Source organism: Poecile atricapillus, chromosome 4 (assembly GCF_030490865.1).
Source record: "Poecile atricapillus isolate bPoeAtr1 chromosome 4, bPoeAtr1.hap1, whole genome shotgun sequence".
Taxonomy (NCBI): domain Eukaryota; kingdom Metazoa; phylum Chordata; class Aves; order Passeriformes; family Paridae; genus Poecile; species Poecile atricapillus.
In genome coordinates, this window is record NC_081252.1 from 76529013 (window position 1) to 76543672 (window position 14660).

Genomic DNA, 14660 nt, shown 5'->3' on the forward strand with positions numbered 1-14660 from the left:
CAACTGCTCCCCTTCCATACCTGCAATATGAGAAGGAGCCTGATTAAGTCTATATCAATAGAAATAGCAGAATGGAAGATAAACTCTCCAGATTTCCTCACTACCACACCTGAGATGAAAAGTTCTTCATAGGTCATGCAGTGCAGTCCAGTTCTGGATGCTGCCATTGAATCAAAGTGGCTTCCAAAGCCCAGATTCCAGTTATTTATATCTTACAGGTGCTTTCATCCTAAATGATGCTTATAAAATATCTGACACACATATTTATTGTATTTTAAACAGTAGCACTTACAAATGGCAAATATATCTAGCAATTTCTGTCTTTGTACTATCATTCTTTCCTTTAATGCATTCTTAAATTTTGATTTTGAGATGAGGTCAGACTGATGCAGCTGAAGAGAGCAGATTGTCTTTCCCAACATTTTTTTAATCACTGCTCCACAAACCAAAGACTCAACTAATGTTACTTTCTTTGACTAGCTTTTCACCTTTTTTATCCTATTTTTAAAATTGCTCTTAAAAGATTATCCATACACCTGATCAAGGGCAAAGTTCAATTATAATTAGATGAAGAAAAGGTTTTAAAAGTGAATTAAGAATATAGAGGATACAATAAAACTTCTGAAAATCTCATCAGAGCATTACAAGAGTAGCGATGAAAATGGCAGAAAATCTCATTTGAACCAGTGAACATGAATGCCACCAGTATACAAATAATCAAAGTACAACATGGATTATTTTAGGGGCAACACAATGCAAATGTTATGACTAGGAGTCCTACATACTCCCTCGGTAACACAGTATGTACATATGGTCCCATGTTCTCACTTTCAGTGCTCGGGATGGGCTCTGCAGTCAGCTTGGGAAAGGACTCACCATTCTCCAAAAGCTTGGTGTGGAAACAGTTCTCTAAAAGCACATTCAAATTGGCAGGTAAGACTCTGATGGCATCAGTCTGACGGTGCCCAGCCTCAGTCTGCAGGGACTGCAAAGTACCTCCTTGTACCCCATCAATTCAGCATCACAGCCGTTATCCGCTTCATAAATCAGTCCTTTAATTCTATCCTGCATTAATTCACTTGGAGAGGGAAGAGGGATATAATCCTTCTGAACTGCAACTTCAACGAAAACACAGCAAACAAGTCAGGGTACAAACCATGACTGTGGACAAAACCCAAAAGATTCCCCAAACTAGACCAAGTGACACACAGCAGGTTCCCTTCCCCATTTTCAGTTCTGTTGCAGTCTGCTGCCACTGATTTGCTACGGATATCGCTGGGAAACAAGGACAGCAGGGAAGATCGCTGTACTGGTTTTGGATTTATTTCCACGTGGAATCACACAATATCCTGAGTTGGAAGAGACAGACAAGGATCATTGAGTCCAAGTCCTGGCTCTGCCCAGGACACCCCAACAATCCCACCCTGTGCTTGCACACATCTCCCAAATGCTCCTGGAGCTCTGGCAGCCTTGGGACCATGAGGACCTGGGGAGCCTGGGCAGTGGCCACCCTCTGGGGGAAGAACCTTTTCCTGATATCCACCTAACCCTCCTTAACAGAGCTCCAGCCATTCCCTTGGGTCTATCCCTTGTCACAGAGGGCAGAGATCAGAGCTACCCCTCAGGAGGAGCTGCAGTTCACAGTGATCTCCGACTCAGCCTCCCCTCCTCTCCTGCAAGCGTATTTCTGAAGACACCCTGGGATAAGGCTGCAGGTGGCATATTGCCACCATTTACCTTTAGTTCAGTGCCCATTTAGAACAGACATGTCCTGTGCAGTCTGTGGACAGGGTTCCTCAAAAGGCAGCTCATAACAACATTTTATTTACATTTTAGGATCCTAAGTAAAGTTTCATTTCAAAATCCCACACCTGAAAAGTTTGGGTTCCGTTTACTCCATGTGTTAGGGAATATCTCAAACAGTATCAGCACCAGCAATGTTTTAAGGTATTTTACTGTATAATCAGTAAGACCTTTGCTGCCAAGACCAGGATAAGATGATACATAATATACTTCCTACTTGATAAATCAAAATTACCTTGTACAACTATTATACTCTGCTGACCTGTTCTCTTTTCTCCTTAGTTCCATTATTTAAATAGAATACCATATATTAAGGAATGTGACATGCACAATAATTGACTCCACATCTCAGAAATCATAGAGCTTTACTTACACTACAGATGTTTTACATATACTATGTACAGAAGTAGCTGTCAAAAGAAAACCCAAAAAGAAAATTTAGAAACGTACCATTCCTACTATTTTCACTCCTTGCAGAAGTTACAGCAACACACAACGCACTGGGGCCAAACTTTTCCAGAGTTTGTTTTTAAAGACCTAATAATGGACATGTACAACTTATAAAAGAAAGGTTATAAAACGACTCAAAGTCATTAGAGGAGGACCTCTGCTAAAATGTGAGTCAGTCACAGTAGAGAGAAAAATATGTTTGTATATATTTTACCCCACTAAAATTATACTATCTGGCACTTTTTAAAATTTAATTGGAGATTAAAGGGAAAGGATCTCACGCCAAGTCACAGCCCTGACCTGCCGTTAATCTTCAGCAGATCAACAGCCCAGCCTGTCAAAGGGCTTCCAACACTCAGTTTGACCATCAGGCACAGCACCTTTTAACTGCTCTTACCACATGTTTAAGTTAGGAGATTTAAAAAACTTTCCACAATGCTTTCTGACCTCAAAATGGGTGCTTTTTCTTCTTAAGATATGACAGTTACCACAGAGATCCTCCATAGTGGTTTATCTCCTCCAGCACTGACGGGTAGTGGCCTTCATCCACCTACTTTCATATTTTTCAGTGTGAATTTGCTCCTTCTGGTCACGTCAGTCAAAAAATCCTTATGTTACAAGACACTAAGAAAACATCAATTTCAGTTGTGTCTATAGAATCCTGTAAATCTCCCTAAACCTGAACAGAAAGATTTCCTTCAGTGAATGACAGAAGTTGACTTATTATTTATTGATCTTACTGTGGAAAAGCAAGACAGCCTTGATGCCCAGAGAGCTCCACAAACCCCAGCCATAAATGGCTCAGGCTTCTGCAAATTTATCACTCTAAATCCATATGAAATGTATGAAAAATTCAAGTGCAAACAAAAATCAATAGGTACACACATGGTTGTCTCCTACAGAATTTCTTCTTCAAACCCACAGGTAAAAGCAAGGAACCCTGTGGGTACATGCTGAGAGCATTGGGGTTGGTTCAGCCTGGAGAAAGCTCCAGGAAGAAATTCCATTACCTTGCAGTACCTAAAATGGCCCTCAGAGAGCTCTAGAGAAACTTTGGACAAGGACATGGAATGACAGGACAAAGGGGAATGCTGTCCCACTGACTGCAGGCAGGGTTAGATGGGATAATGGGAAGAAATTCTTCCCTTTGAGAGTGGCGAGCGTCTGGCACAGGGTGCCCAGAGCAGCTGTGGCTGCCCCATCCCTGGAAGTGTCCAAGACCACTTGGATGGGGCTTGGAGAAACCTGGGATAGAGGAAAGTGCTTCTGCCTTTGGCAAAGGGTGGAACAGAATGGGCTCCAAGGTCCCTTCCAAGCCAAACCAGTCTGTATTTCCATGAACTAGACGTATGAAGTTACATCAACCTACAAGAAAACAGGAAAGACCTCCCTCCATGCTCACTGGGAGATTCTCCAGCCCAGCCATAGCACCTGATCCCACTGGTACTGGTGAACCTCATGTAGAACCTGTCTTACCACAGACAGGGCTTGAGGAGGCCAGGACTACAATTATATAGGGTGAGTCCCATACCTTCATGTCTGCACCCAGATTTCAATCCTACCTGCCCTGGGATACTGGAAAATCACTAGGATTTAGAACAGTGGGAATATAGCAAAGGATGTCTCCTCCAGCACCATGTCCTATCTAATGCACACACATCTTGCACTGCGAGCAAGCAAAGCTCAGGCACAGAAGCCACCCTGATGCTTCAACCAGCTATGATCTGATAACACAATTTTCACATTGTGATTTCTTGTCTTTCCATATCACATGACAAATTTCTATAAGTGCTGAATAGAGAAATTAAGATCACATTTAAACTCCGTCACTTTTAACACACAATAGCGTTTTTCATCAGCCTCAGTGAAGATGATTTAGGCATATTTATAGTAACATTAACCACATTTCGTCTGTAGGGCAGTGTTCTCAGAATACCAGTTGCCATGCAAAACCATTATTAAAATATGCTTCCAAACCTCCAAATTCCTACATAAACAGAGTCATCATCAGAACATCTTTAAACCATATAAATAATTCGTCCTATAAATTAATAAGGAAACTGAACCAAGGGGATTAGATGATGACCTGTACTGATTCCTGAAGTCTGTGATCATCTATTCTCAAGGGAACAGTAAAGTTAGAGGCTATAAAGTCATTTCAGCTTTTCCAGCCGGACCACACATTCCTGTTTCTACCAGAAATCGAAATCCCCATCCTCTCATATTCAAACATCAAATTTGCACAGAAATTGTCATCGTACCATTCACGTAAGGGAATTCTGCTGGCACTGACATTTACCTGCTGTCCCAGAAATTCTCATCAGCTCAGGTACTGAGAAAAACTGGGAATGATCCATGAATTACTGTTTAATATGCTTTCAGTACCTTGGAGTTTTCTTTGGGCTCATCACATAAATTCAGATAAAACAAGTTAACAGACTATCAGCAGCATCCACAAGAAAATTTAAAATTCCAGCAATATTAGTATGGATGTTTCAGAAAAAATGTGCATAGGCGGGAAGTCAAGTCCTGGTTTTGACTTTGAACCACTTCAACACCTCCTCAAAATGATTCATCCTCCAGAAGTTGAACGAGGGCATACTTAAACACCCATTACTATTCCCAAAATGAAAACCAGTAACTTTAAAGAGTCATTGCAACCTGTGCTTGTGAGAAAGACACTGACTGACCCAAATTTACAGAGCTGCCTGTTATGTGTTTCAATGTAATATCAACCTTAACTAAATGTAATATCAACCTTAACAAAAGTGCACAAACACACTGTCAAACAGGAGACAGCAACTATACATGACTGCAGATGCAAATGGAGTGCATCTTGAACAACAATAAATTTCAACTTTTTCTACAAAATTAAAAGCAACTCACCCTAAAATTTTGCCTGCTCCTAATATCCCCGTGAAAAAAAATTAAAATCATCAGTGACCCCAAAATGAATTATTTCTCACTCTATTATTTGGAATTCAGTACTTTGCTTCCAGCAAGCCAGCAACTTCAATGTATGCTCACAATTTGGAGACAGTAGTATACTTTTTTCTAGCAGCACAAAAATCCTTAATAGGAAACAATGTTGGCGTTTTCCCTGATTTTTTTTTTATTTTGTTTTGTTTTTTTCTTTTTCTTGTAGCACTGGCCTGTCTAGTCAGTACTTCAGTTCCACACCACTCTGCAACTCAGGTCTTGCAAAGGCTGGAAATTTTAGCAGCATCACCTTTGATGATTTCACACAAGATCAAGCAGACACTAGAGATCTAAGCTCTGAAATCACTATAAAATTCAAATGACACTCTCCACTCCAGATTAATGTGTATATTAATCATTAAACAGGCAGGTGCACAACTCTGGCAGGAAATATGCTGCACCTTGCTGCAAAAATCCTTCACAAAACCACCTTGGAAAGTTTATTTTAGAGGAACTCAAACACATTTTTGATAGAAACAAGCAATGAAATCTAAAAGCTGTGCTCCGGATAAACTTGAATCATAGATTTCCCCTAGACAGGGCAATTACATTCAAAACATCTGGGAGCAGTGCCATAACACCAACATGTGGAAAGCGACCAAACTGTGGAAGGAAAGAGGTAATGACACAAGCACAAAGAAACTGAGGGAAAAAACAACACTAAAGCCACTCAATACACAGCTAATCTACTGCAGGAGTAATTTTTTTCATTGCAATGACTGAAAACTAAACAGCTTTTAATCACAAAGTAATTGAAGACATGATTATTCCTTCCGTTTACCATGAAATAATATTAAATCCACCCTAAATTTTCTGAATGGAAAAATAGCTCTCACTTTCTGTATCTGAGTTTATAAAAGAAGTTTACAAAAAAATGCTAATTCACCTTTGCCAAGCTTCTTATCCTTTGAGTAGACAAGCACCACCTCGGAGACAGATATTACATTTTCAAATACAAACACTAATAAGAAAGTCTTCCAAAGAGTGTTTTCCTAGCACAGCTTTCCTTATTTTGTTTCCTTTCAGCTTACAGAAACTAGCAAAGAAAAAAAAGAATGTTTCTGAAAATCAGGAAATGGAGGGTAAAGGCAAATAATAGAAAATCTGGGATTTTCACAGCTGTATTTGTACATCCTGGATAAGTCTCTATGTAAAGCTAGGCAGCACTGTCTAATGGTAAAGGTCATTACAGATAATTTTCACCCCAAAGAGAATGTGCAACACCCTCTACCTACACGAAGCAACAACCCCCTATTTAAATTTTTGCAGCACACACTGAGCACACCTGAGATGAATTTGTGTACGGCTACACTTTTACTTCTGCAGCTCTGAGCCCAGCAGTCGTGGCAGGGAATAAAAGGTACTTTACACATTGGAAAACCCTTGGTTGGAATGCCCAGACCACCTCTGTCAGTATGGTATCCCCTAAACCAGCTTAATTCCACTTCTGCATTTCCAGGGAACTGAAAATTCTGAATCTGGAGATACTGCAGGAAAATTGTTTTACCAAGCGAAGTCACAGCCAGGACCAGGAATGTTATCCAGACCCTGAGGTGTCCAAGAATGACTTCTCACAATCATTTCTGGAGATCAGCTGCCCCTCTTTAGCAGAACTATCGCTCAGTTCATCAGTAAAACATTTAAATTCTTCTCCATCATACAAGATGCACTAAGATGCTTGTTATCAGCCCAAAACACAGAGTCCATTTTCTTTAAATTATTCTCCAAATCCCCCATTATGCCAGTGTCCCAAATTTAGGTTATCAGATTGCTACATATAAAGCTTGTTCTGTGTGCAGTAAAGGGCTCTTAACAACCCTAATGATGTCACAACTCTGCAATAACGACAGAGCCTTTACGTTCTGAATATCCCAAGCATTTCACATTCCTCAAGCCCAAACCGTGCCTGGAATCATCTGCATGCAGCACACATCCCCCAAAACCTTGGCAAGCAACCTGCCTCTCCATCAAATAAATATTTATTTTAAGCAAAGGGAGGAAAAGTGACAGTCTCAAGTAGATCTAAAGGAACTTGTGTGAGGATCAGCCATAAACAAAGCAAGGGAACAAAAGCAGGGAACAAAAAGCAAACACCATTACTGCTCCAGTGTTTCGGTGACTAAATGAGTATTTCATTCAAAACTGTGCACAAAAGCAAATTAGCATCTCTGTTCACTGCTGTAAAACTGATTATCACATATTCCAGCGCTGCTTCCAAGATGCTGCAGTGGTTTAATGGGCAGATGTGAGCACATGGCTGTGCAAGAACAAAGCACTGGCATAAAACTGCTGTGGTCCCTCTTACAGTGAATTCCAGTTTGGAGCACCTCCCTCCTCCCCCAAAACCACTTACAAAATCACATCATTCTGAACTCCATCTTCTGCCTGTTTTACTCTGGTTTTTCATTATGCTTTAGAAGATGTGATTTAAAAACTCCTACTTGCTGGGAATATTTTGCTAAGGGACTCACGCTGGTATTCCCTGATACTGAGAGAAACAGAGAAATGAGACAGAAATGGTGACCGCTGCAGATAAGGACGTGTTTGTAAGTCTAAGTCAGTGATACGTTCCTGGATTTGGCAGGCAGAGGAATGTTATCCTTTATCTGCTTTGTTCCAGGAGGTCTCATGCTCAGACTGCTCAGCAGGAAGACAGGAACAGGACAGGACTTACTCCTCTCTCTCACACATGAAGTGTTCAGCAATTCCAACAACTAAAGCTCCAATAGGGAAGGCACTGGATGCGTGTGAAGCAGAGGTGATGGGGAGGATCCAGCATGAGCTGTTTTGTCTGACTGCTCTGAATTTTCCACTACTGCCTCCTTACTATAAAGCAGACTGAAAATAAGCAGTGAACTTATTGCAAACATTAACAAAACCTCCCGCAAGTCAAATATTTATGCTGCTCGCTTAGTGCACAGTAAAAACTGCAGAAAAACTCGGGTACTTCAAAAATACTGAATTATTTCACAGGCGAAGTTTTGTTCTTAAAACAGCCCTAGTAAAATATCAGATCATCCAATAAAACAGTGACAGGAGCAATAATACAGAATTCAGATTAAATATTAGCCATGAGTTTCTCAGTGAACAGATTATTTATTTAAAATCATGGAATGGTTTAGGTGGGAAAGGACCTTGAAGACCATCTAGTCCCATGCCCCTGCCATGGGCAGGGACACCTTCCACTAGACCAAGTTGCTCCAAGCCACAAAATACATAATAATTATATATAATGCATGTATATATTATATACATGTATGGATAGGCAGAAATATAGATATGCATGCATGAAGATATCCACATACCTCCAAGAGCTAAATAAAAGCATATAATTGTTATTTTTTTCTCAGCGTATACATTAAAATTGATGATGTTTAAGTATTTCCTACTTGAATAGCTGTAGTATTCTTTTTTATCAGTGCAGTGTTTGAGCGAGCCTTTCATTAAGCAGTATGGAAGAGAAAATTATTTTAATGCACAATAATATCCTAATGAAAATGGAGAAACAGAATGGGGATCAGGTACATCAGATGTAATTTGAGCACTTAAACTGATTTGATTCAAATTGCCAACATCCTGGGATCTATTAAGCACCTTCCTGACCTTCCTAAATGTGCAAACTGCCTCAGGTAGCTTTTTTAAGACAATAGTTTGTATTTAAGCTTTTGACCAAAAGTTCCTATTAATTTAACAAAGAGAATTGTGATAGTTTTTTCCAGCTCACAACTCTCTCAGGTTGTGATTTACACAAATCTTGAGATAAAATTCCTCTTCACTGCAATATTCTTTGGCCAAGGACACTCTATTACCACCAAACCCTTCATTACATTTAATCAGCAACACATAACTGCTCCCATTATATTAATAAAAGGGAAATTTAAAGGATATACTCTAATCTCATTTTTTTTTTCTCTCCAACTGTCAGGTTGCATGGGCAAGTCCTGGGCAAAATTAGCATTTGCTATCTCTCACCACAAAAACAGTATTACCATGAATGGAGCACCAGTGCCTTTACACACAAAATCCATATCCCTGGAATCATTCGGTATTTCATTATACAGTCAAAATAAACTGCCCATCAGTGAGCCTACACACACAATCCACATACACTGACTGTTCAAGAAGTCAATTATTATCCTGAATTTGTTAATTCAACCCTTTACAATCTCAGGACAATAAATCTATGTGAACCAGAGGTCATTTCTTGCCCTGTGCTTTACCTGCCTTGTCTGGTGAGGAGTGGCTAAAGGAGCTGGGGGTGCTCAGCCTGGAAAAAACTCAGGGGCCTAGAACGAGAAAAGCTCATTCTTACTCTCTAAAACTCCCTGACAGGCAGGTGCAGCCAGGGGGAGTCAGGCTCTACTCCCAGGAAATATGAGACAGGACCAAGAGGAAATGGCCTCAAGTTGCACTTGTGCTGGGGGGTTAGACTGGATACTGGGGGAAAATGTCTTCATGGGAAGGCTGACCAGGCACTGGAACAGACTGCCCAGGAAAGTAACTGAGCTCCCATCCCTGGAAGTGTTCAAAAACATGTGGATGTGGTTAGTGGTGGTCTTGGCAGTGCTGGAGAGCGGCTGGACTCGATGATCTTAGAGTGCTTTTCCAACCTTAACTCCATCTGCTAATTAGGCAGCTGGCTGATAGCTCAGTTTAGGCAGGACACAAGAGGTTGTGTTACTGAGCTGCAGAGAGTGCTCTAAAGAGTCTGTTAACTAAGTGTGCAGCATTTTCTTGATTGTACAATAATCAGCGCTGCCAATTTCACTCTCAAGGTTTGAGCTCCCAAGCTCCCACTGCTCCAAATGTTATTTCAGGATGCTGCTGCAGCTTTGTGACTGAGGAATTTCTCATCCCTCCCACTGGTAGCTCCTCTCCTGCCCATATCATGGCAGCTCGAAGCCCACAGCAGCCTCCAGCCAGCCCAGAGCCCTCTGGAGGTTTGCACTGACATAGAAGACACAAGCACATCAGGCACATTCTGAGTTTTTTACTTCGGCTTCGCTAGCACCAAGATGTTTATCTTTGAACAACTAAAGCGGCTGGTTCCACATCTTCAAAAAAAGTCACCTGAAGTCCTTCCTAAATCAGCCTTCCAGCTCTAACGAGCACCACTGACCTGAGGAGCGTTGCTCATACATCTAACTGCAGTCTAAAAAAAAGATTTCCCAGAGAAAATGGGAAACAGAGCATTAACAGATTGCAACTCAATGCTACAATGTTCATCCTTCACTGTGAACACAAGATCTGAAAGATTAGCAGGTTAGTGAAGCACAAGGTGTATCTTTACAATGTAAATCAAAACAGTCAAGGCCACAAATATAGTCATCATATACATCTAGATAAGACAAGGCGATTAACATGCCAAATTTAATTACATCTCTCAGTCCAGTAGATAAGTACATGGAATAGGCTGCACATAGAAAATAATTTTCACCTGCTCTTCTACTTCCCATTCGTACCTACAGCATCTAATAACACATTAAGTCCTTTAAAGCCAAATTCTTGACAACCATGAACCAAAAACAAAACCTCCTGCAGAGCCAATTCTGACAGGAGACAGAGCAAACCCAAAGCATGTGAAAGAAGACACATGACTGCAAAACTCTGAACATTGTTTGTCTGCACTTCTCAGAGCTCCAAGTTTAAAAACACTACTAGAAACTTAAACTCTTTAATAAACTAATAAACAGACAAATAAACCACCTACAGAGAAAAACATGTACTATGTTTTCAGGCAAAATTTTAGACTAGAATTATATGTGAGAAAAAAAAAAGAAGATTTATCAAAACGGGTAAGAGGTTAAAAAGATGAGGTTCTATTAGCAGTGAATATATACGAATTCTTTTTTTTTTTATTTGGCATTACCATTCCTAAAAGAAGCCTCTCAAACACAGTCCCCTTAAAATGACAAATATCCTAAGTTTCTCCAAGAGAGTAACAGGTATGAGGCTATTCCTTAAAGCTCCCTCCCAGCTAAAAGAAAATGCTTATCATGACAGTTGCAAAAAGACATTAAAAAGGCAGGTTTGAACTTCAAGGGTTTGCCTAGCCTGGAATCATTTCCATACAAAACCTTTTTCAAACTGTCTGCAAAACACACTCATCTACAGACTGTCAAAAAGTATGAATAAAAAAATGAAAGTATTTCTCTTCCATTAGTTCAGGTTATACAGACAGTTACCCTCCTCTCAAATCCATAAGGAACACCATTGAAGAGTACTTGGTACTTTCAGTAGCTCCCCCAGAAAGCAGCTACTGCCTAAGATAATCATCCTTTTCCCATTTCCTTCTTGTCCAGGAATCAGCCCTGCCAGGGAATTCACCTAATGCATGCAGGCACACACACTGGCTTTCTCACTGCCACAGCTGACAAATCCAAGGCAGGTAGGTAACCATCTTACAGAACTACTGCCATAATATAGAAGCCAAGGGGCATCCCCAGCCTATTCCCATGAAGATTTCCATTTTCTCATCCAGTGGGATACACTTCAGACACACACAGAACCCAACCCTAAAAGAACTGGTCCCAGCACTGCCAAAATGCACTTTCCATCATCATATAGCCAAAAAATCACTATCCTGTGCAGACACCCGTCATTCCCACACACAGTCATTTGCACATGGCCTCAACCGGCGCAGTCAGAGGGTTCCATCCCTCTGCCCAGAGCCCTCCTTTAGCCCTTTTTTCCTCAAAAAAACCCACAAAAACTCTGAAGCAGCAGGATTCTCCCAATACCCTCTGTCCTGTTCAATCCCCTCCCACTGCCCAGTCTGCCTCCCCACAAGCCCACGAGCTTTTTTCCACTAGGCTGCTATTCCCACTGTCCCTCCTCAAGAGCCAGCAGCATTACATTTCCAAAAGACGAGTCTCCCAAATGCCAGCTACTCCCATAAGGATATTGCTTCTCTCCCCTGCACATATCACTCCTGGAATAACCTTTAACCAAAACCAGCACCTGATCTGCCAAGAGAAGCTTCCTTATTCCCCCCCCCAACCAAACACCTCTAGTGTCCCCACCCAGCCCTAACTTGCACGCCCTTCTCCTCCAACCTGTTCTCAGTCTGATCCAGTCCCATCTCCACATTAGTCCTTCTCCCCGCCCAGGAACTGGCCCCACACCCACACTGTCCTCCTGTCCACCTGCTCCTCACTGCTCAATCTGCTTCCAACTCCAGCCACATCCACACACACAGCCACCTCCATTCACCCACCATCCTCTGACTTCCTTTTATACAGTCCCCAAACCTAACTCTGCTGCCAAAAAAATAGCCCCCTACCAACTTCCCTCCAGCCTTACTTTCTGTCCAGGCCTACTAAAACTTAAACCAAACATTTTTCTGGCTCCGCAATCCATCACACCCAAACATCCCATTGTTCCAGTGCCCTAAAATTCCATCCCTGCTCCTATACAGCCTCCTTAGAGTCACAACTGATCGCCAGTTACAACTTTGCAACCCCAGCCAACCAATACCAAAAATTCAGCCCTCTCAGAGGTGCCTCTCTGCATTAGAAACATCCTGTACTCACCAACTGGGGCATTCAACATCCACATCCCATTGCTACCAGACCTCCCCCAGGAAACCCCAACCACTCACCTCTGCTGTGGACCTCCAGACCTAGCCTTCCACACTGTCACCCCATCACAGCCATGCTGCTGTCACTCCTTGAGCCTATTTCTGCACACCCACCCCTCCTTCTGCACCTAAATCCCTTCTGTCCCCCTTCATGGCTCCTGCCCATCCCTTTACACCCACATCCCCCTGAATCAGCCCCATGCTCACACCATCACTGCCTAGAGACCCAGCCCCTACTGTCCCCTCAACATGCTCGTATCCTGCCCTAACACCTGCATCCTTACCATAACCCAGACTTGTTCCTCACCTTTATCATCACTTGGACCTGCCTCTGACCTTTATCATCACCTGAACGTCCCTCACCATCCCCCTGACCTGCCACTCACCTTTAGTGTCACTTCCATCTGCCGTTCACCTTTAACCTCACCTGGTCCCGCCCCTCACCTTTCCTGTCAGCCGGCCCTTTCCCCTCGCACCACGACCCTACTGCCCTCACTTATCCCTGGACCTCCCGCAGCCTCCCACCCTGTTTGAGTGTCCAAACCTGCTTCTCGTACCCACCTCCCTGTTTCCCTCAAGTGCTCCTTTGGGCAACCTGACCCGGGCCACCGAGCCACTGCTGTGTCCCCTCCTTTATCCCTTGCCCTGTCCCTCAGCCCCATCCCTGATGTGGCTGCTACACACTCCCCTCCGTACCCTGAACCAGCCCGAACCCCATGGTCCACAGTAACTCCTCACGCAAACCAATCCCTTCCCCCTGAACCAGCCCTTCCTCCCCGTACCCCAAACCTAATCCCTCACTCCTGAACCAGCCCTGAACCCCGAAACGACCCCGAACGAGCCCCTCAACTCCCGAGCGCACCGACCCCAAACGTCCCTGCGCTCCGACCCCCGCGCCATTGCATGTCCCCGTCCCCCCGCCCCGCGGGGTCTCACCTGAAGCGCCCCCCGCAGTGCTGGCACTGATCGCCCACCCAGCCAGGCTGGCACTCGCACTGCCCGGTGCCCGGCTGGCACCGCCCGCCGTTGGCGCACGGCTTGTCGCATTCCTTGGACACCGCCACCTCCTCGCCGGCGGCGGCGGCGGGGCCCAGCACCAACAACAGCAGCAGCGCCAGCAGCGGCGGCGGCGGCGGCGCCGGTGACCTCCCGCCCCGCCTGCCCGGTCCCCGCCGCGCCATCTGCGGCCGCTGCCGGGTGGGAGCGGGGCGGGCGGGGGGCGGCGGCACAACGCGGACCATCGGCCGCCGCGGGGCCTCCGCCGGTCCCGCTACGGTGGCCGCGAGTGGGGGGGGAACTGAGAGGGCGGGGCAGTGACGTCACTCGCGCGGCCATGGCGGCGGGGAGGGGCGGGCCAGGGAGGCGCGGAGCCACAGGATCGGTTCACTAATTGCAATCCCTGGTTTATAGAGTGCAATCGGTTCTTGGTTACGTCCTACAGCTGCAAAGCTCTTCACTGAGGGGTGAGTTTCTCATCTCAGCAAGTTTAACAAGCAGAGTTTAAAGCACACGGCAGTTCCTAAACCATGAAATGGCCTTTCCCAGGAAATCAGTCGATTTAAAATTGAGCTGTAAAATTAAAGCCCCTTTACTGCTCCCCATGAGTTAAATATTACAGGTGAGGAAGCAGCAGCTGGCACAGATACAGCACGAGCACTGCCCCAGTTAAAGGAAGGCTAATGGGAGTTAACCACAGAATCATTGGGGTTGGGAAAGAGCTCCAGAATCACCCAGTCCAACCTGTGACCCCCACCACACACACACCCCCCCCTCGTCAAACAGCCCAGAACACCGAGTGCCACATCCAGCCGTTCCTTGGACACCTCCAGGACTGGGGACTCCACCACCT

The 14660-nt window shown here is 43.9% G+C and overlaps 1 protein-coding gene across 11 annotated transcripts in view; it reads right to left on the bottom strand.

Moving 5' to 3' along the window:
* Positions 1–14091, bottom strand: part of ATRN (attractin) — a 150430-nt gene extending 136339 nt beyond the window's left edge. For all 11 annotated transcript variants that reach the window (XR_009277657.1, XR_009277648.1, XR_009277656.1 and 8 more), the window contains exon 1: positions 13748–14091. Coding sequence is in view for 1 of the 11 variants with exons in the window: in XM_058838759.1 (XP_058694742.1) it covers positions 13748–14052 (305 nt within the window). In the remaining 10 variants the exon portion in view is untranslated. The remainder of the gene's footprint in view (positions 1–13747) is intronic.
* Positions 14092–14660: the final 569 nt, after the last annotated feature.